Raw genomic sequence first — 19,980 nt, 5'->3', positions numbered from 1 at the left:
ATATCGTAAATATTGCCTGCCGCAATTTCGTCCCCAGAGCCTTTCTTATTTCTGCGCGTGACATTTCGGAGCGCGCTGATTGATCAATTAAAAAACGTACCGAATCACTTTCGATACTCTCGAAGTTGTCCCGATCCCCAAAAGATGTTGCAAAGGCTGGCCGCGAAAAATTTTCTGCGGCAATAATAGAAACAAAAACAAATCTAAATATCTAAAACATGTCATGAATGGGGCTACTTCAGGAAACAAATCTGCAAAATTTAGCAGATAATTTGCAGTGTTCGAATTGTTTTTGCATCGTGCGCGCGCGCTGCATTCGCAACAAGAATGACGACATTCTCACGAGCGCGCGCTGTTTTTGAAACCTACATCGAAAAGATATTTTCTTTTTTCGCATATAATTCTCTGCAATAAGTTATTCTTCGCTTCATTGTGGGTAGCATGGCAATAGAAAACACTTCGCCAACATCTTGTGGTATTGCCGTCACTGGATTCAACGGTTTTAAGGAAAATACGTTGTTTCAGATTGTCCTGCCAAAACTTGGAGTTATTCACTCTCCTTTCGCGCGCGCCAGGAAATTTTTCAAAGCTCTGTAAAAAACGTCAAATTTTAATCATATTCAAATCTCTTTTTAGAATTTGAAAGATTCTTTTGGCTAGATTGATATAAGTGAAAGGTTTTAAGAACTTTATAGCGAGACTGATCGAGCCGAGTCCGCCATTTTAGGAGCATGCGCTGTGATCACCTTGCTGCAAGATTTTAGCAGCAGCGATGTGGAGTTGGGGAGTTTCCCAGAGCCTTTCGTTTGGCGACGCATGCGCAGAAATAGGAAAGGCTCTGGGGACGAGATTGTGCCTGCCGGAAAAACCACAGGGAGCCCAAGCTCACAGCTAATGGAATTGGTTTTTGGGTTTTGTGAGAAATTCTTAATAAAAACACACGAAACTCACCAAGCGTTTAGAAATGATCATTTTAATTACCTCTGTGAAGTTTCGTAAAATTCGGTCACCCCTAGCTTATTCAACATATTATATAATTTTTTTACAAAACCCCAAAACCGCTAATGGTGAGCTTGGGCCCCCTGTGTTTCGAGCAGAGCGCGACGAACCACGGCTGGAAAAAAAACCGAGCCTAGAAAAACAACCGATTTGTTATATCTAATTGGGAGCCCTGTGGTGGAGGGTTTGCGAGGGCATGGTGCAATTTTTGTTAAAATGGCGGCCAAACTTGAACTTTTCGATGTCTGTCCCCTACTTGTGCCTCAGGATGGCACAGGCCGCCATTACATCGGATACATCTCAGTCGACGTAAGTAAGACACCCTAGCAGTAACCACTGAAGTAGGCTTATGACTTGTACACGAGTGACGTTGAAAAGAGTTGATTTTGAAAAGAGTTGATTTTAAAAAGAGTTGATTGCAGTAGTTCACCTTCTTCCAGCATCAGGGCAAAAGATCTACCAGGCTAATTTATTAAAATGCTTCTAGTAAAATTAGATTTTAGGCTGAGTATCCCCTCCTGTAAAAATAGATTTTGTTTACATAAGTTATTATATCATTATATACCACATCTACAATAGCATCCAAATCTGATGTTGTTGACTTTTAGAAACACAGCTATCGTATAGCTATTCATGTGCCAGAGGACAATAATCTGCAAAATGCAAGGTTAGGAACACTTATGTAATGATTTAGTGTCTTTCTGTCATCTTGCATTGGACCTTGTCCCATTTGTGCTGACCCTTTAGTTTTGGGTTTATATTCAGTAAAGTTGTTGCAAAAAACCTTCTCTGAAAAGGAGCATTAAAGCAGGCCCATACCCAATGGGGTGCAGGGGATGCGTTCGCACCCCCCCTCCCCCCCCCACACACACACACACAACGGTCCAATTTCGGCTCGCAAAGGACGTGTTGTTTGTAGACAAAACTATAAAGCATAAGATAAAAAAGGCATTGACACATCACTCTGATCACTCTGGTATGTCGTAACAGGTAAGTTAAGCCAAAATCCGATAACAAACTTCCGGCGGAGATACTGCAATGGCATACAAACCCCTTTTTGTTCTTTTAGGGTTTAGGGATGTTTAGATTATTATAAAAAAAACACCCCCCTCCACCCCCCCCCCCCCCCCACAAGGTCCACTTTTTCGGATTTCACACCCCCAAAGAAAAATCCTGGGTATGAGCCTGTACAGTTTATCTTTTTCCAATATTTGTCCAACAAAATTTTAGCAATACTAAGCTTTTAATTAGTTTATAAACAGACTATTCCAGTTGCTTCTGAAGATAACAGGGGAACTGGTGTTTCCCTCAATCATATACAGTGGAACCTGGATTTTACGATATGCCTCGGGAGAAAAAAAAATGAATAGTAAAATCCAGGTACATTGAAAAAGGTCCTCGGTTTTATGATATAAAGGAAAATTCATTAAAAATGTTATTGTAGCAAGGTCGGGTTAATGATCAACTTTTACAAAATAATAATATTGTAACTCTACTCTGTGTAAGACTGCACAGTTACTCCCTGTAAACTGTAATCTGCATTTAACAAGATCCGAAAAAAATTGATTAACTGTACTTTATGTGTGTGGTGTTTTGAGTTCTTTCTCTCTTTGTTGGAAGAAAGAATCAGTAATATAGTTGTATTGAGGTCGAAACTATGCTTGGCAGATAAGGTTTGTATTGTAAAATTGTAAATATCGTTGTATCCAATGTGGTTAGATCGAGGTAATTTCTCATACATTTCACTGTATTTTTGCCGGGAAAAAGGGAGCCCATCCTAAATTCGAGGTATCGTAAAACCCAGGTTCCACTGTAAAACTGTTGTTTAAAATGAATTTTTCAACAATACAAATTCAGAGTACATTTTAATTTAATATTTAGTTGTGCTACTGCTCTTTGCAAGGCAAGAATTAAAAAAGCTCCCTTATTTAGTTCTTATCTTTGTTTTATTTTTCTACCACTTGCTTTTTAGAATTGAATGCAGCTGGAAACTTAGACACCTTTTGAGAGGCTGTGATAATGTGATTAGGCAGGTATGTTTTGATATTTTAAACACTCATTAAATTGACATATTTTTGTCTTCACTAGGACATAATAATTTCCTTTCATTTCTAGAGGTTATCACAAAGTGTGGATCTTTGTTCATTTTTAATTGAACTCAAAACTCTATTGGTAAGTTACTTGAATACTATTCTTAAATCAAGGGAGCACGGCTGCAGGGGTTGTTGGGCTTGCATTATGAAGTGGATTATGTTTGTCCACAGGGTCTTTGTTTGTTTCATTGGTTACAGACCTCCTGAAGATATCAGTTATGCGTAGTGTTGGCACGAAGTGCCGACGAAAGATGCACAAAGTGAATCACAAGTCTATCCTCGGAAAGGATTCCAGCATTATACGAACCAAGACCCTGTTGACAAACGTAATCCACTTCATAATCTGAGCCCCACACCCCTAACAGTGATGATGTGAATAAACGTACAGTATGACCAAAGGAATATACAATAATTATTCTTTGTTTTTCTAAGGGAGATTTTTTGTTATACTTTGACAGGAAAAGCTGTTGAAAAGTAAGCCAGAAGGTGAAAATCTGGTGGTGGCTCACCCCCTATACTACACAAACTTGATCAAGGAGCTTGAACAAATAAGCTGGGACAAGTAAGCACATCCTGTACAATAACATAGAATAACAACCAATGGCTTGACCAAATTCTTTGCTTAGAATCATTGATTATCCAGGCCTGTAGCCAGGAGGGGGGGTTGATGGTTTGGAAGTGTGAGCAAGTACAATCTACCTAAGAGAAAATGGTCCACTAAATGCCCCCCCTCCCCCACGATCAAAATCCTGGGCATGGATTACAATTTTAATAGAAACTAACGGGTGCTTTACACTATATGTTTTTTAAGGTTCATACATTATTTGTTAATGTTAAGCTGCAGAAACAATGTTGATTTAGCGATTTTAAATACCATTTTTTTCGCTTAGGCCCAATCACTTCACCGAAAAATGTATGGCACCTTAATTTAAGTGTTTCTTTTCTGTGTCATAGGTTAGTGTATGTGGATCCGTCTTTCAAAGTACTAAAATTGATGGCAAGGTAATCATTAAAGATGTATTGTTTTTTTAGTTGAAACAATGACCATTTTTTTTACATTCTGATACAAAAATTGATTAAACATTAATTTGGAAATCTCCTATAGCTCCAACATTCCAATACAAATACAAAGCTTTTGATTATATAAAAAAAAGGTGTTGTTTATAATAATTATTGTTCTTAGTACTTGGGCATATATTTTTTTGGCATTCACAGGGACAGCAAGCTTAGAGAGCATCAGATAACTATCCAGCTATCTTCACAGGTACTTGGATTTTTTCTTCGTTTTGTGGGCGGGATTAGGCCCTTTTAAAGCATGCCATGTTCAGGTAACCTAAGAAGGACTATGTTGGGTTAATTTTACTATTTTCTTAGCATCCTACAAGTGCTCCATCCTGTGTTACTGAGCTACCTGGCAAGTTCAGCTTCAACTGGCAACCGAATGAGGCACCACTCCAGGCCTTGTTTCAACAATTCAAACAGGTTATCACACTGACGTTTTTTGGGGGCGGAGCTACAGTTTTTTTAACAACTACTGTACATTTATTAACCCTCGCTTTAGCTGGGAGGTTGAATCAGGCGCTTTAGTTACAATTTAGGTTACGTCATATAGGTTTGTAAGACCTTGATTATCCAGAGAACACAAAAATAACATTATCTTTCATTGGCAACCATATATTTATCATTATGGGAGGTGTGTGTGTGTGGGGGGGGGGGGGAATAAATGAAATTCCAAAATCCTTCTATTTTTTATTTTGGAATACCCCCTTTAATTTTTTGTATTTATCATGCTGACTCTCCCTCCTTCTATTCACTCATCTTATTCTGTGTTTTGCATTGAGATGTACTTATAACAGAGACTAAAAAATAAAAAGGGGAATTCTTATGTCAATGTGAAATTATGCTATGTCCATAGGTACTAAATAGCTATGAGGACTTTTGGGACATGATGGATGAAGTCGACAGGAAAACATGGGTTCTGGAACCAGACCGCCCGACCCGCGCATGCACCACTCGTAGAATTGCTTTAGGTAAAGAATAGATTTCCTGATGGGGGAACACCATCCTGAAGGAGTGGTACAAATGTATTAACCATATGGTGAGGGGTAGATTTCAGTCCAAAGGGTGACGACAACATTCACCCTTGATCTACAACTTATTTTTACACACATGTTTATTACACCAACTGCAGGTAACAATGCGTCAGTTCAAGTTGAGGTCAACCCTTCGTACCCTCGATTGCTACCAGAGTGCAGATTCCTTGGTGCAGACAATGGTAAGGTTGTGTCAGGGGGGGGGGGAGATGTTCATGGAGGGGAGGAGGCAAGGGTGTGTCAGGGGGAGTGTTCATGGAGGGGAGGAGGCTAGGGTGTGTCAGGGAAGGGGGCCAAGGGTATGTCATGGAAGGGGAGGGTAGAGAGGCAAGGATGTGTTATGGGAGGGAGGCAAGGATGTGTTAGGGGAGGGAGGCAAGGATGTGTTAGGGTAGGGGAGGGAGGCAAGGATGTGTCAGGGAAGGGGAGGGGGCCAAGGATATGTCATGGGATGGTAGGGAGGCAAGGATGTGTCAGGAGAGTGGAGGGAGGCAAGGATGTGTCAGGGGAGGGGAGAAAGGCAAGGATGTGTCAGGGGAGGGGAGGGAGGCAAGGATGTGTCAGGGGAGGGGAGAAAGGCAAGGATGTGTCAGGGAAGGGGAGAGGGGAAAGGATGTGTCAGGGGAGGGGAGAAAGGCAAGGATGTGTCAGGGGAGGGGAGGGAGGCAAGGATGTGTCAGGGGAGGGGAGAAAGGCAAGGATGTGTCAGGGGAGGGGAGGGAGGCAAGGATGTGTCAGGGGAGTGGAGAAAGGCAAGGATGTGTCAGGGGAGGGGAGGGGGCAAGGATGTGTCAGGAGAGGGAAGGGAGGAAAGGATGTGTCAAGGGAGGGAGGCAAGGATGTGTCAGGAGAAGGGAGGGAGGCAAGGATGTGTCAGGGGAGGGTAGAGAGGCAAGGATGTGTCAGGGGAGGGGAGAAAGGCAAGGATGTGTCAGGAGAGGGGAGGGAGGAAAGGATGTGTCAGTGGGGGAGAAAGGCAAGGATTTGTCAGGGGAGGGGAGGGAAGGGGAAAGGATGTGTTAGGGGAGGGGAGAAGGGCAAGGATGTGTTAGGGGAGGGGAGAAAGGCAAGGATGTGTCAGGGGAAGAGAGAAAGGCAAGGATGCCTCAGGAAAGGGGAGAAAGGCAAAGATGTGTCAGGGGAGGGTAGAGAGGCAAGGATGTGTCAAGAGAGGGGAGAAAGGCAAGGATGTGTTAGGGGAGGGGAGAAAGGCAAGGATGTGTCAGGAGAGGGGAGGGAGGCAAGGATGTGTCAGGGGAGTGGAGAAAGGCAAGGATGTGTCAGGGGAGGGGAGGGGGCAAGGATGTGTCAGGAGAGGGGAGGGAGGAAAGGATGTGTCAAGGGAGGGAGGCAAGGATGTGTCAGGAGAAGGGAGGGAGGCAAGGATGTGTCAGGGGAGGGTAGAGAGGCAAGGATGTGTCAGGGGAGGGGAGAAAGGCAAGGATGTGTCAGGAGAGGGGAGGGAGGAAAGGATGTGTCAGTGGGGGAGAAAGGCAAGGATTTGTCAGGGGAGGGGAGGGGAGGGGAAAGGATGTGTTAGGGGAGGGGAGAAGGGCAAGGATGTGTTAGGGGAGGGGAGAAAGGCAAGGATGTGTCAGGGGAAGAGAGAAAGGCAAGGATGCCTCAGGAAAGGGGAGAAAGGCAAAGATGTGTCAGGGGAGGGTAGAGAGGCAAGGATGTGTCAAGAGAGGGGAGAAAGGCAAGGATGTGTTAGGGGAGGGGAGAAAGGCAAGGATGTGTCAGGAGAGGGGAGAAAGGCAAGGATGTGTCAGGGGAGGGGAGAAAGGCAAGGATGTGTCAGGGGAGGCGAGAAAGGCAAGGATGTGTTAGGGGAGGGGAGAAAGGCAAGGATGTGTCAGGGGAGGGGAGAAAGGCAAGGATTTGTCAGGGGAGGGGAGAAGGGCAAGGATGTGTCAGGAGAGGGTAGGGAGGGAAGGATGTGTCAGGAGAGGGAAGAAAGGCAAGGATGTATTAGGGGAGGGTAGAGAGGCAAGGATGTGTTAGGGGAGGGGAGAAAGGCAAGGATGTGTCAGGGGAGGAGAGAAAGGCAAGGATGTGTCAGGAGAGGGGAGAAAGGCAAGGATGTGTCAGGAGAGGGTAGAAAGGCAAGGATGTGTCAGGGGAGGGGAGAAGGGCAAGGATGTGTCAGGAGAGGGGAGAAAGGCAAGGATGTGTCAGGGGAGGCGAGAAAGGCAAGGATGTGCTAGGGGAGGGGAGAAAGGCAAGGATGTGTCAGGGGAGAGTAGAGAGGCAAGGATTTGTCAGGGGAGGGGAGAAAGACAAGGATGTGTCAGGGGAGGGGAGAAGGACAAGGATGTGTCAGGGGAGGAGAGAAAGGCAAGGATGTGTCAGGGGAGGAGAGAAAGGCAAGGATGTGTCAGGGGAGGGGAGAAAGGCAAGGATGTGTCAGGGGAGGGGAGAAAGGCAAGGATGTGTCAGGGGAGGCGAGAAAGGCAAGGATGTGCTAGGGGAGGGGAGAAAGGCAAGGATGTGTCAGGGGAGAGTAGAGAGGCAAGGATTTGTCAGGGGAGGGGAGAAAGACAAGGATGTGTCAGGGGAGGGGAGAAGGACAAGGATGTGTCAGGGGAGGAGAGAAAGGCAAGGATGTGTTAAGGGAGGGGAGAAAGGCAAGGATGTGTCAGGGGAGGAGAGAAAGGCAAGGATGTGTCAGGAGAGGGGAGAAAGGCAAGGATGTGTCAGGAGAGGGTAGAAAGGCAAGGATGTGTCAGGGGAGGGGAGAAGGGCAAGGATGTGTCAGGAGAGGGTAGGGAGGGAAGGATGTGTCAGGAGAGGGAAGAAAGGCAAGGATGTGTTAGGGGAGGGTAGAGAGGCAAGGATGTGTTAGGGGAGGGGAGAAAGGCAAGGATGTGTCAGGGGAGGAGAGAAAGGCAAGGATGTGTCAGGAGAGGGGAGAAAGGCAAGGATGTGTCAGGAGAGGGGAGAAAGGCAAGGATGTGTCAGGGGAGGGGAGAAAGGCAAGGATGTGTCAGGGGAGGGGAGAAGGGCAAGGATGTGTCAGGAGAGGGTAGGGAGGGAAGGATGTGTCAGGAGAGGGAAGAAAGGCAAGGATGTGTTAGGGGAGGGTAGAGAGGCAAGGATGTGTTAGGGGAGGGGAGGGAGTGAGGTGTTTGAGTTATCTGAAAAGAAATTACCAAAAAGTATCTAGTGAAGTCAGGGGAGGGGGCAAGGATGTGTTAGGTGAGGGGAGGGGGAAAGGATGTGTCAGGGGAGGGGAGAAAGACAAGGATGTGTTAGGGGAGGGGAGAAAGGCAAGGATGTGTTAGGGGAGGGGAGAAAGGCAAGGATGTGTCAGGGGAGGGGAGAAGGGCAAGGATGTGTCAGTGGAGGGGAGAAAGACAAGGATGTGTTAGGGGAGGGGAGAAAGTCAAGGATGTGTTAGAGGAGGGGAGAAGGGCAAGGATGTGTCAGGGGAGGGAAGAAAGTCAAGGATGTGTTAGGGGGGGGGAGAAAGGCAAGGATGTGTCAGGGGAGGGGAGAAAGGCAAGGATGTGTCAGGAGAGGGGAGAAAGGCAAGGATGTGTCAGGAGAGGGTAGAGAGGCAAGGATGTGTCAGGGGAGAGTAGAGAGGCAAGGATATGTCAGGGGAGGGGAGAAAGACAAGGATGTGTCAGGGGAGGGGAGAAAGGCAAGGATGCCTCAGGGAAGGGGAGAAAGGCAAGGATGTGTCAGGAGAGGGTAGAGAGGCAAGGATGTGTCAAGAGAGGGGAGAAAGGCAAGGATGTGTTAGGGGAGGGGAGAAAGGCAAGGATGTGTCAGGAGAGGGGAGAAAGGCAAGGATGTGTCAGGGGAGGGGAGAAAGGCAAGGATGTGTCAGGGGAGGCGAGAAAGGCAAGGATGTGCTAGGGGAGGGGAGAAAGGCAAGGATGTGTCAGGGAAGGGGAGAAAGGCAAGGATTTGTCAGGGGAGGGGAGAAGGGCAAGGATGTGTCAGGAGAGGGTAGGGAGGGAAGGATGTGTCAGGAGAGGGAAGAAAGGCAAGGATGTGTTAGGGGAGGGTAGAGAGGCAAGGATGTGTTAGGGGAGGGGAGAAAGGCAAGGATGTGTCAGGGGAGGAGAGAAAGGCAAGGATGTGTCAGGAGAGGGTAGAAAGGCAAGGATGTGTCAGGAGAGGGTAGAAAGGCAAGGATGTGTCAGGGGAGGGGAGAAGGGCAAGGATGTGTCAGGAGAGGGTAGGGAGGGAAGGATGTGTCAGGAGAGGGAAGAAAGGCAAGGATGTGTTAGGGGAGGGTAGAGAGGCAAGGATGTGTTAGGGGAGGGGAGAAAGGCAAGGATGTGTCAGGGGAGGGGAGAAAGGCAAAGATGTGTCAGGGGAGGGTAGAGAGGCAAGGATGTGTCAAGAGAGGGGAGAAAGGCAAGGATGTGTTAGGGGAGGGGAGAAAGGCAAGGATGTGTCAGGAGAGGGGAGAAAGGCAAGGATGTGTCAGGGGAGGGGAGAAAGGCAAGGATGTGTCAGGGGAGGCGAGAAAGGCAAGGATGTGTTAGGGGAGGGGAGAAAGGCAAGGATGTGTCAGGGGAGGGGAGAAAGGCAAGGATTTGTCAGGGGAGGGGAGAAGGGCAAGGATGTGTCAGGAGAGGGTAGGGAGGGAAGGATGTGTCAGGAGAGGGAAGAAAGGCAAGGATGTGTTAGGGGAGGGTAGAGAGGCAAGGATGTGTTAGGGGAGGGGAGAAAGGCAAGGATGTGTCAGGGGAGGAGAGAAAGGCAAGGATGTGTCAGGAGAGGGGAGAAAGGCAAGGATGTGTCAGGAGAGGGTAGAAAGGCAAGGATGTGTCAGGGGAGGGGAGAAGGGCAAGGATGTGTCAGGAGAGGGTAGGGAGGGAAGGATGTGTCAGGAGAGGGAAGAAAGGCAAGGATGTGTTAGGGGAGGGTAGAGAGGCAAGGATGTGTTAGGGGAGGGGAGAAAGGCAAGGATGTGTCAGGGGAGGAGAGAAAGGCAAGGATGTGTCAGGAGAGGGGAGAAAGGGCAAGGATGTGTCAGGAGAGGGGAGAAAGGCAAGGATGTGTCAGGGGAGGGGAGAAGGGCAAGGATGTGTCAGGAGAGGGTAGGGAGGGAGGGATGTGTCAGGAGAGGGAAGAAAGGCAAGGATGTGTTAGGGGAGGGTAGAGAGGCAAGGATGTGTTAGGGGAGGGGAGGGAGTGAGGTGTTTGAGCTATCTGAAAAGAAATTACTAAAAAGTATCTAGTGAAGTCAGGGGTGGGGGCAAGGATGTGTTAGGTGAGGGGAGGGGGAAAGGATGTGTCAGGGGAGGGGAGAAAGACAAGGATGTGTTAGGGGAGGGGAGAAAGGCAAGGATGTGTTAGGGGAGGGGAGAAAGGCAAGGATGTGTCAGGGGAGGGGAGAAGGGCAAGGATGTGTCAGGAGAGGGGAGAAAGGCAAGGATGTGTCAGGAGAGGGTAGAAAGGCAAGGATGTGTCAGGGGAGGGGAGAAGGGCAAGGATGTGTCAGGAGAGGGTAGGGAGGGAAGGATGTGTCAGGAGAGGCAAGAAAGGCAAGGATGTGTTAGGGGAGGGTAGAGAGGCAAGGATGTGTTAGGGGAGGGGAGAAAGGCAAGGATGTGTCAGGGGAGGAGAGAAAGGCAAGGATGTGTCAGGAGAGGGGAGAAAGGCAAGGATGTGTCAGGAGAGGGGAGAAAGGCAAGGATGTGTCAGGGGAGGGGAGAAGGGCAAGGATGTGTCAGGAGCGGGTAGGGAGGGAAGGATGTGTCAGGAGAGGGAAGAAAGGCAAGGATGTGTTAGGGGAGGGTAGAGAGGCAAGGATGTGTTAGGGGAGGGGAGGGAGTGAGGTGTTTGAGCTATCTGAAAAGAAATTACTAAAAAGTATCTAGTGAAGTCAGGGGAGGGGGCAAGGATGTGTTAGGTGAGGGGAGGGGGAAAGGATGTGTCAGGGGAGGGGAGAAAGACAAGGATGTGTTAGGGGAGGGGAGAAAGGCAAGGATGTGTTAGGGGAGGGGAGAAAGGCAAGGATGTGTCAGGGGAGGGGAGAAGGGCAAGGATGTGTCAGGAGAGGGGAGAAAGGCAAGGATGTGTTAGGGGAGGGGAGAAAGTCAAGGATGTGTTAGGGGAGGGGAGAAGGGCAAGGATGTGTCAGGGGAGGGAAGAAAGTCAAGGATGTGTTAGGGGGGGGGAGAAAGGCAAGGATGTGTCAGGGGAGGGGAGAAAGACAAGGATGTGTCAGGGGAGGAGAGAAAGGCAAGGATGTGTCAGGAGAGGGGAGAAAGGCAAGGATGTGTCAGGAGAGGGTAGAGAGGTAAGGATGTGTCAGGGGAGAGTAGAGAGGCAAGGATTTGTCAGGGGAGGGGAGAAAGACAAGGATGTGTCAGGGGAGGGGAGAAGGACAAGGATGTGTCAGGGGAGGAGAGAAAGGCAAGGATGTGTCAGGAGAGGGTAGAGAGGCAAGGATGTGTTAGGGGAGGGGAGGGAGTGAGGTGTTTGAGCTATCTGAAAAGAAATTACTAAAAAGTATCTAGTGAAGTCAAAGAAAGTCAGCCTTAACAAGGAGTTTCGAGTTAGCATGGCTCAAATGTTCATATTTGAAATGATTTGATTTTGCAGTTGTACTTCCACTGCGAGAGACGCTTCACTTGAAAGCCAACATGTGGTAGGAGAATTTCTTTGCCAAAAGCTTAGATTATCGTCTCCATTGCAATAATGGAAAAAATATTATGTATATCACTTCCCCAGGGAGTCCAGTGTGTCAGTCCTTACCAACCTGGAAAATGTCATGGGAGTTAAATTTCCTTCTCCATCTTCATCAAAGAAGGAGGTGAATAAGACAAAATTGCTAGTTGTACTATTTGCTTTGATAGAATGTCATAGCCCAGAAAATTAGGAAGCCAAAACCTTGGATTTGAAAACAGGTCGGGACTTTGCCTTGTCTGGACAAGAAGGTTGCTCATTAGAATACCTGAGAAAAACGTCACATCAAAAACGTAATTTGTGCCAAACTGAAAGCACATCTTGGATTAATTTCGGAGTAATTTCTCATTAAAAAGATTTTGTGTTCATCCAAATCAAAGTTTTTGAAAAGGGGCATAGTTGTTTTAAGGAGCAACATTTCACTCTGTTTGCTTGTACAGGACTTTAGCATGGAGTGTGGAATATGTTACGCTTATCGCTTGAACGACACAATTCCTGACAAGGCATGCGATGACCCAAGATGTGGTCAGCCTTTTCATAGGGACTGCCTTTATGAGGTAAGCATAATACTGTATGCCTATATTTTGTCAGCCTTTACATAGCGTCTGCTATATGAGGTAAGCATAATACTGTATGCCTATATTTGGTCAGGCTTTCCATAGGGCTGCCTTATAAGGTAAGCATAATACTGTATGTCTATATTTGGTCAGGCCTTCCATAGGGTCTGCCTTATAAGGTAAGCATAATACTGTATGCCTATATTTGGTCAGGCTTTCCATAGGGACTGCCTTATAAGGTAAGCATAATACTGTATGTCTATATTTGGTCAGGCTCCCCATACGGTCTGCCTCACACACTATTTTCATGTAATATGTTTGACAGTAAGAATTAAAATTGACTAATGCTTTTTTTCAGGGAATATGAAGAAGTAATTAGTTTGGTAATGGCAATAGGAAGTTATTTATTTACTTTTAAAGTAAAATGCGTTTGAAGGAAACACGAAAATCGCCCTCTTGGAAATATGCGATCTTAAATAATGGACAACACTGATGTTTCTATAAGGTACAGAGTTACATCGTGCTTGTCTTTTGTCGTTTTAGTGGTTGCGTTCCTTGCCATCCAGCCGACAGAGCTTTAACATGGTGTTTGGTGAATGCCCGTACTGTAGCAAGGTAGGAATTGATGAGGAAATTTGTTAAAGATGGATACTTTAATTTTTTGACTTATTGGTATTCAATTTTAGTACACAGACCTCCAAGGCCATTGTCAAAATCCCCTTTACAGGCATATTCCAGTTTATTTCCAATTTAGATTTCCTTGAACTATAGAATAACAGTTTTTGTCATGGCATGTTGCTCTTGCCATTTTAAGTAAAAATAGTTTCAGTCATGAAAGAATCGCAACCAATCTCATCTATCCACTGTAGCTCATAAAATAATTATGTGGCGTCTTATTTCTCCATTAGCCAATCACCGTGAAGATGACGTCATAGCGACAACTCCAACAGCAGCACACATGGACATAGTGGTAATAGTGGCAAGAGTGGCTTGGTAATAATGACAAAAGTGTACAATAAATAATTTTTACTTTATTTCACACTATTTTATAATACACTATCATCTTTGTATCCCGCGGCGCTTAAAGTTTCTATAAAAATGTCGATCTTGAATATCTTGTCAACCATGATATATATCTATTTCACTTAGCAGGGGCTAGGCAGGGGCTTGGCACTGGGTCGAGGTAATGACCAGTAGAGGATGGGCTCTGTCCCCAATATTTTCCCCGTTTTTCGGTATTGTGCCTCCAATGTTTCCAGGCCTGCTACAGCTGTTTTTAATACTCGAGAAGCCATGTGTCGAGACCTGTAGTTTTTCATGGGTAATACAAAAAATGCTACAGCTTTCGAAACATGGATTTGCTCCCATAAACGCTTATTGGCTAATTCATTTTATACCCATGAAGCAATGCAGGCTACGATACATTCAATCTCCAGCTTTCGAAACATGGATTTGCTCCCATAAACGCTTATTGGCTAATTCATTTTATACCCATGAAGCAATGCAGGCTACGATACATTCAATCTCCGAGTGCATTCTACTTGATATAGGTGTAATGAAAATTCGATTCCATTGTTTACAGATTGTGTAAAACCTTGAGATTCTGGGGAAGTTAGTGAAGTATATATTTTAAGTGAATGCATGTCTTTGGAATTTCACGATCTGCACCAGGTTTGCAAATGTTTTCTAGATAAGGAAAACTGTACTTGGTGACTAAAGGAGTTGGACAGGAAAGCAACGACATGCCGCCTTTCTCCAATTAATCGCCGCTAATAAACATAAAGTATTTAAGAGAATTGTAAGAGGTTGTTTCTCCTTTTCCGTATACTTTGATTTTCACGAGTGTTCTTTGTCTCCGCTGTGGAATGATAAAAATCCGCCTGACAATTCTTGCTTGCTTTTACTCATCTCATCCCTTGTATGAGCATGCGTGTTCCAACCCTCTGCTTTCATCTTATTCGCAATTTTTATTCGAAGAAGCTGTGTACTTCTTGTGGGTTTTCGTCTAACGCCTTGTTGTTGTTAAGATCATCTTCTTCTTCACTATCAGGGTCGGGCGACTGCTGGAATGAGCTCGCTTTGCTGGTTTGTGCAGATGGCTCGAGGTCCCACCTTTCATCTGCAAGGTAGAGTAGTTCATAGGTAAACAATTGAATTCCTGGGGAAGTATGTAAAATTATTGGAAATTGTGCACAATTTTACAAAGAAGTGAAAAAAAAAATCTATAAAAACCAATCCCCAGGATCTTTCTAATTATTCTATTTAGAATGGTAGGCTGTAAGGTAGGGCTTGCGCTGGCCCAAAAAACTGCTAGGACCGTGTTTTTATCTACTAAAATTTGGCTACACCAATTTTGTAGCTTCAAAAATCTTGTAATTCCGAGACTGTTGCTAACAAAAACTGGTAAGACCGGGTTTTGCAGCTTACAAACAGTTGGATGCTTGTAAAAAGTGATAATCTGAGATGGCAGTAGCATAGCAGCAGACAAAGCCTTTCGAGTGAGAAGAAAACAGACTCGAGAAGCGTTCGTAGAGGTCCTATACGGGCTATGGTACTAGATTCCATGTGCGCCTCACTGTGATGCTGTATCTCGGCATTACCTTCTTCGTCCGCGTTGTAGGTCTCGTCAGGGTCCACCTCGATATTCCCCATGTCGTCGCCATCTTGGATTCTCTTGGCCCTCTCTCGCACTCGTCTCGCCCTCTCTTCCCTCCGCCGCTGCTTGGCCAAAACCTCTGCCATTACTTTTTCTCTGTTCTTCTCAGTCGCATGGATCTTCCCCTGTAGCTATGGAGATAATCACGCAAGTATCAGCAAACTAAAGTATACCTAGAGTATACAGTATGAGACGAGGACGTCTTATGAGACGTCTTGTGTGATCTCGAGTTTACCAGGAAGAATATCTCGCATAAAACTCTGCCTCAGGGGGACATCTCTCACATAGCTCTGTTTCAAGGGAGAATATCTCACATATAGCTCTTTACCAAATGACACATCTCTCATATAGCTCTGCCTAAAGGGAACTTCTCGCATAAAGCTTTGTCCTAACATATAGCTCTGTCTTTCTCAGAAGGATATTTCTGTCTTTACCTCTGCCTTTTGCTGTTGGCTTTTGTCATATTCTCGAGCTTCTAGGAGGTCTTGTCTCCTCTTGGACGTTTTCTTTATCTTCTTTTCTATTTCCTAAAAGAAAATGAGAGAATGGTCCAAAATCTTGACCATGAAGTGATTCGTTAAAACGAAAGCAACACTAACGAAATTGGAACCCTGGGAATATTTCCAATACGATTGCATGATATTGATATCAAATGCATTTAGTGCATTTTCATGAGTTTCTCTTGACGCAAAATACAATGCACCGTGTAACTTAGTCCCAGGCGTTCTAAGCCGGGTTTCCGATTGGGTCTGATCAGTTCTGACGTCACAACTCGTGCCAGACCCCAACCTGCCTCACGGTTCATTTCCGAGCACTTTTCTAGCGTGAGGTTTTGCCTTTATTATTCATTTCTTATCAGTTTTGATAATAAATCGACAGCAGTAATGACTAGTAATCCTTCCACTTATTCGTTTTCTTGCGTTGGCGGCAGTCCTTAATGCTTTTAGACCCATAGGCACAGATTATATCACAGTCGTACCATCCTAGTGTTGTCAGTCCTTAATGCTTTAAGACCCATAGGCACAGATTATATCATAGGCGTACCATCCTAATGTTGTTATTCTCATGCCAGGGTTAGTTCACAGAACGGATCTCAGAATTTTTAAACATAGAATAAAGGTAAACTAAACACCCATTACGTTGTCTTTGAGTGTTTATTTGACCTTAATTCTATGATAAAAAAATCTGAGATCCGCTCTTCTGTGAACTAACCCTGGCATGAGAATAACAACATTAGGATGGTACGCCTGTGATATTTGACACCACTATTTGTTTTTGTGTTTTTTGCCAAACCTGTATCAGTAGTTCTTAAACCTTATTTTTGCAAAAAAAAATTTCCATAAATCGTATTCTAAAACGACTTTGACTTTCCTAGCGTATTATTTTGAGGCGAGAACTCGAGCTTGTCGGGCGTAACCTCGCGACGGGTTTTAAGATATCGCCCTCAAATTTTCGGGATCTGATAATTATGCCATGTCATAAAGTGTGTAAGGAATTTTCGACTGAAGATCGCTTTTATAGCACTTTTCGTGTCCAAAATTTGCCAGAAACGAGAGTTCCAACTTTGATTCGTGATATTTTGTTGACAGTGTCAAATAATAGAAAGTCCTCACACACCATCTATCTGTCATTGTGATACAATTACATGCAAGTGCATGCGCAATAACGCAAAGTTTCATTACGCTCTAGAGTAAACTCCGTACTTTTGAGTTTAAGGCCTCAAAACTTAAACACGGAATCAGCTATTGCAAAAATAAAACTTGCAGGAGATAATTCAATCTTTTATCTTTTGTTTGATATATAGTTTGTACATGTAGTGAAAATTGCGGCGCGACAAATTTTTTTTTACCGCGGACACGTTTAACTTTACCATTGACACTCTTACTGCCACCCGTTTGACGTGGCAGGCCCGCAGCCAGGGGGGTCCCTTAGCCACCCCCCCCCCCTTAAGTAAAGTAACTCACCTTTTGCCGGTTGAGTTCCGCCGCCGCTTGTTTCTGCGCCAACATGTCTGCCGTGAAAGTGTGAACACTCTCCAGTTTCTGAGAAATAAATACAAATACGATTTTGCATTTTTTTATTTTAAGACAGCTCTTTCCGGTTTTTCTCAATCATACGTTCTATCATACGTATTATTCATTTTCACATACTCACCTCACTCTCCCACAACCGTTTCTTAAGTTATTTATAGAAAGCGTGTTTAATTTAATTCCACAATCGTCCAATTCCGCGACACTTTCTAATTCCCACCTTGGAGTAGGTTTTGATTTTTGGAATCATACAAAAACTTTAAACAAATATAGGTTGCTCTGTCACAATCATGGAGTAAATAACGGGTTACAAATGTGGTTTTGTTATCTGTTTAAGTACACTCTTTAAAAACGTCTAATTTTTAGTTGAGGCAGGGCCGTTCTTATTCTTGGGACATTTTAAGGCTGAATATGTTCTTAACGATGTTCTTAAATTTAAAGCATATAAGAGTATAAAACCCAATAAATTATTAGGAAGAGAATTACTCTAATAATCAATAGCAATAATAACTAGTTAGTTACTATGAGCACAATTTGATTCTGCTTTTTAGAACCCACAAGGAAAAAAATATGTTATCTGAGCCTCGGCATGTTCTTAATATTTGGTGAAATCTCAGGCTGGACGTTCTTATAAAAAAGGTTCTTATAAAAAAAGAGTGTACTTCTAAACACCTGTATATTTTTTGTGGGGTTGGGGGGGGGGGGGGAGGGAGGTAGAAAGGCTGTTATTAAAGGAAAAATGCTCAAATTTGTATTATTGGTGGTATCTTCAATGGTGGTTTACCTTTAATCTATGGGGTCTCCTGATCTCACGGGAGCCGTCTTCTAACGACACTACAAACGCCACGCCCGGACCCACGGCTGACGGCACAGTTGTACCTTCAAGAAACGTCTTTTGTTAGACAGTTTAAAATATCAATTTGGAGATCGCTAAATTGTAAAATTCATTTCACACAACAAACCCTAAAAATTTTGTGCGTAATTATATTTTTGTTTTGAGAATTAATGATGCATGATAAAAAAATATTCATATTTAGAAAAAGGCTTGCAAACAATTAAAATATTTCGCGGAAATAATCGAGAATGCACCATTATTTGTTCTTGAAAAAGCGAATTTATTCATTATTGCCTGTAGTGCTTGAGAAAAATTTCTTACTGAAAGAAAATGATAATAATACTTTAAAAATACCTTTCCTCTCAGGGTTTCCATTATTACAAGAATATAGATTTCTGGGGCTTGTTATGCTTTCAAACACATAGTAAACAAGATTTCGTTATGTTGCGTATAAACATAAAAAAGCTTTGTCCAGAGAAAACTATAAGCATATATATTATTTAGCATTAAGGCTCAAGTTTTTTTTTCAGTTTGAAAATCGCATTCAAGCTGTGTTTTTTTTCAATCTTTTAAGACAATAAAGAGATAATGGATTTCGAAAGTGAATTTAACTTAATTTCCTGACGATCGATGTATCGAATGCTTTGAATTCGGGGCTACATAATTACGATTAGGATAATCTCTAGAGGAAAACTGATCTACATAAACATGAAATAGATTGAATATCAAGTTTCAGACTAAGTTGCTTGCAAGCAACATTACAAGGTAAACTATATCGCATCGCTTCGGGAGTTTGAAATAAATGAATTTCTCATAACACCAATAATGATTTTCTCGATAACCCCACCGCGACGGACTAATGGGTACTTTGTATTTGCTAATTCACCGCTACGAAAACAAATCTTTGATTTTCCAGACTGCTGGGCTTGTAAATATCATCAAAAATTATAATCTAACTAGTATAGGTTCACCTTTTAATAAATCTTCACAACAATAACTTTCTTTCAAGACCCGTCATAAAATAGCCAACATGACATGTTTAAATACACATTGAGCTGATAACAAGAAATGTAATTTAACGTATGTGTAAATACTAACTTGTAGTTGACACGGGGTCTTCAACCTTTCCTGTCGAGTCGTGTTGACTTGAGTTTCTCTCATCGTATCGAGGACTAGTTTTTAGTGGTTCTGTTCTTTTGTTTTCCGGCTTATTCTCTTTATCGAAGAATTTGTTCGACTCGTTTTCTTTCTCTGCTTCAGAAAGTCGTACCGATTTTGTAATACCGTTTCCATTAGTGGTCTCTTCTCTTTTGGTTGGGACTCCTCCATTCTTTATCGTCCCTCCGCCGTTTTTAACATGTGGTTCAACCACTTTTGAGTCGGACTTCGAGGCTCCACATCCCATTGCAACTTCACTACAACCTCAAACTTTAGCAAATCATTAAAGAGCCATCGCGCCGGCCGGGTTCTAACCCCGGAACTGAAAATATCGCATGAATAAAATCACAACTCCAGGTTAATCATCAAACGCCGACTTGTTATAAGACCACCGCTATTAAATCCGTCTGTGAAATTCCTATGCTTACATGGAAGAAGGAAAAAGGTCACTGTCCAAAATGTTGTTCATTTGAAACGTGCTCCTCTTCGGGAATGCATATTTTATAGACTGTGTACCAAACACCATGGAGAATGATAAATATATCGTCGTCATTACCATGGTAACCCGTGTCGTCTTTAATTGGAGGCTGAGTTTGTTTGCTGAAGCGTTTATATTGGGTTGTTTAAATGTTTGCATTTAGATTCTGCATCCAATATTTAATTGTGTTTGTGCTAATAGCATTCGTAACAACGTCTTGTTCATAGACCAGTTTGTATTTTTTAAGATTTATCAAGGGAACTCATAGAAAAAACTTTTATTTTTATAACTTTTTGTATGTGTTTTTATACAGACCTCCGTAATTCCTTAGATAGGAATTACGGAGGTCTGTGTACAGGCTAGGGTTTTCTTCCCTCACACATTATTTAATCGCAAAAGAGTGATATTCGACGTTTTACACTTTAAA

General features: G+C 43.9%; 2 protein-coding genes across 3 annotated transcripts; one reads left to right on the top strand and one right to left on the bottom strand.

The window, feature by feature from the left end:
* The first annotated feature begins 1,112 nt into the window (after window positions 1-1,112).
* On the top strand, window positions 1,113-14,192 carry LOC5509739 (E3 ubiquitin-protein ligase FANCL). Of its 2 annotated transcripts, XM_048730396.1 has the most exons (15): window positions 1,113-1,308; window positions 1,608-1,666; window positions 2,972-3,032; window positions 3,115-3,171; window positions 3,551-3,654; window positions 4,047-4,094; window positions 4,308-4,356; window positions 4,467-4,574; window positions 5,008-5,122; window positions 5,284-5,367; window positions 11,756-11,801; window positions 11,885-11,966; window positions 12,280-12,396; window positions 12,940-13,011; window positions 13,305-14,192. In XM_048730396.1, exons 1-15 carry the CDS (start codon window positions 1,216-1,218, stop codon window positions 13,329-13,331), a joined length of 1,122 nt encoding a protein of 373 aa, XP_048586353.1. In that variant the 5' UTR covers window positions 1,113-1,215; the 3' UTR covers window positions 13,332-14,192. The 2 variants fall into 2 exon arrangements, with proteins under 2 accessions (XP_048586353.1, XP_048586354.1); XM_048730397.1 differs by lacking the exon at window positions 1,608-1,666 and having other exon boundaries at window positions 1,202-1,308.
* LOC116616650 (uncharacterized protein DDB_G0284459) lies at window positions 13,408-19,590 on the bottom strand. Its single transcript, XM_032378654.2, has 6 exons — window positions 19,016-19,590; window positions 17,867-17,961; window positions 17,017-17,094; window positions 15,487-15,579; window positions 14,997-15,183; window positions 13,408-14,515 (listed from the first exon to the last, which is right to left on the bottom strand). The coding sequence occupies exons 1-6, from the start codon at window positions 19,320-19,322 to the stop codon at window positions 14,364-14,366; spliced, it is 912 nt and encodes a 303-aa protein (XP_032234545.2). The 5' UTR covers window positions 19,323-19,590; the 3' UTR covers window positions 13,408-14,363.
* Window positions 19,591-19,980: the final 390 nt, after the last annotated feature.

The sequence above is a fragment of the Nematostella vectensis genome, chromosome 7 (genome assembly GCF_932526225.1).
Source record: "Nematostella vectensis chromosome 7, jaNemVect1.1, whole genome shotgun sequence".
NCBI classification, from domain to species: Eukaryota; Metazoa; Cnidaria; class Anthozoa; order Actiniaria; family Edwardsiidae; genus Nematostella; species Nematostella vectensis.
The sequence above is the reverse complement of the archived record's forward strand: the minus strand, read 5'-3'. Positions and strand labels throughout refer to the sequence as shown.

What these genes read in the sequence shown, in the direction of transcription:
- LOC116616650 (XM_032378654.2), bottom strand. Translation starts at nt 19,322, where the DNA reads ATGGGATGTGGAGCCTCGAAGTCCGACTCAAAAGTGGTTGAACCACAT. An exon ending in CGGAACTCAACCGGCAAAAG is followed by an intron (nt 15,580 to 17,016) that starts GTGAGTTACTTT and finishes ATTTTCTTTTAG; the next exon opens with GAAATAGAAAAGAAGATAAA. An exon ending in GCCAACAGCAAAAGGCAGAG is followed by an intron (nt 15,184 to 15,486) that starts GTAAAGACAGAA and finishes TTATCTCCATAG; the next exon opens with CTACAGGGGAAGATCCATGC.
- LOC5509739 (XM_048730396.1), top strand. Translation starts at nt 1,216, where the DNA reads ATGGCGGCCAAACTTGAACTTTTCGATGTCTGTCCCCTACTTGTGCCT. An exon ending in GAACAAATAAGCTGGGACAA is followed by an intron (nt 3,655 to 4,046) that starts GTAAGCACATCC and finishes TCTGTGTCATAG; the next exon opens with GTTAGTGTATGTGGATCCGT. An exon ending in GTACTAAAATTGATGGCAAG is followed by an intron (nt 4,095 to 4,307) that starts GTAATCATTAAA and finishes TGGCATTCACAG; the next exon opens with GGACAGCAAGCTTAGAGAGC.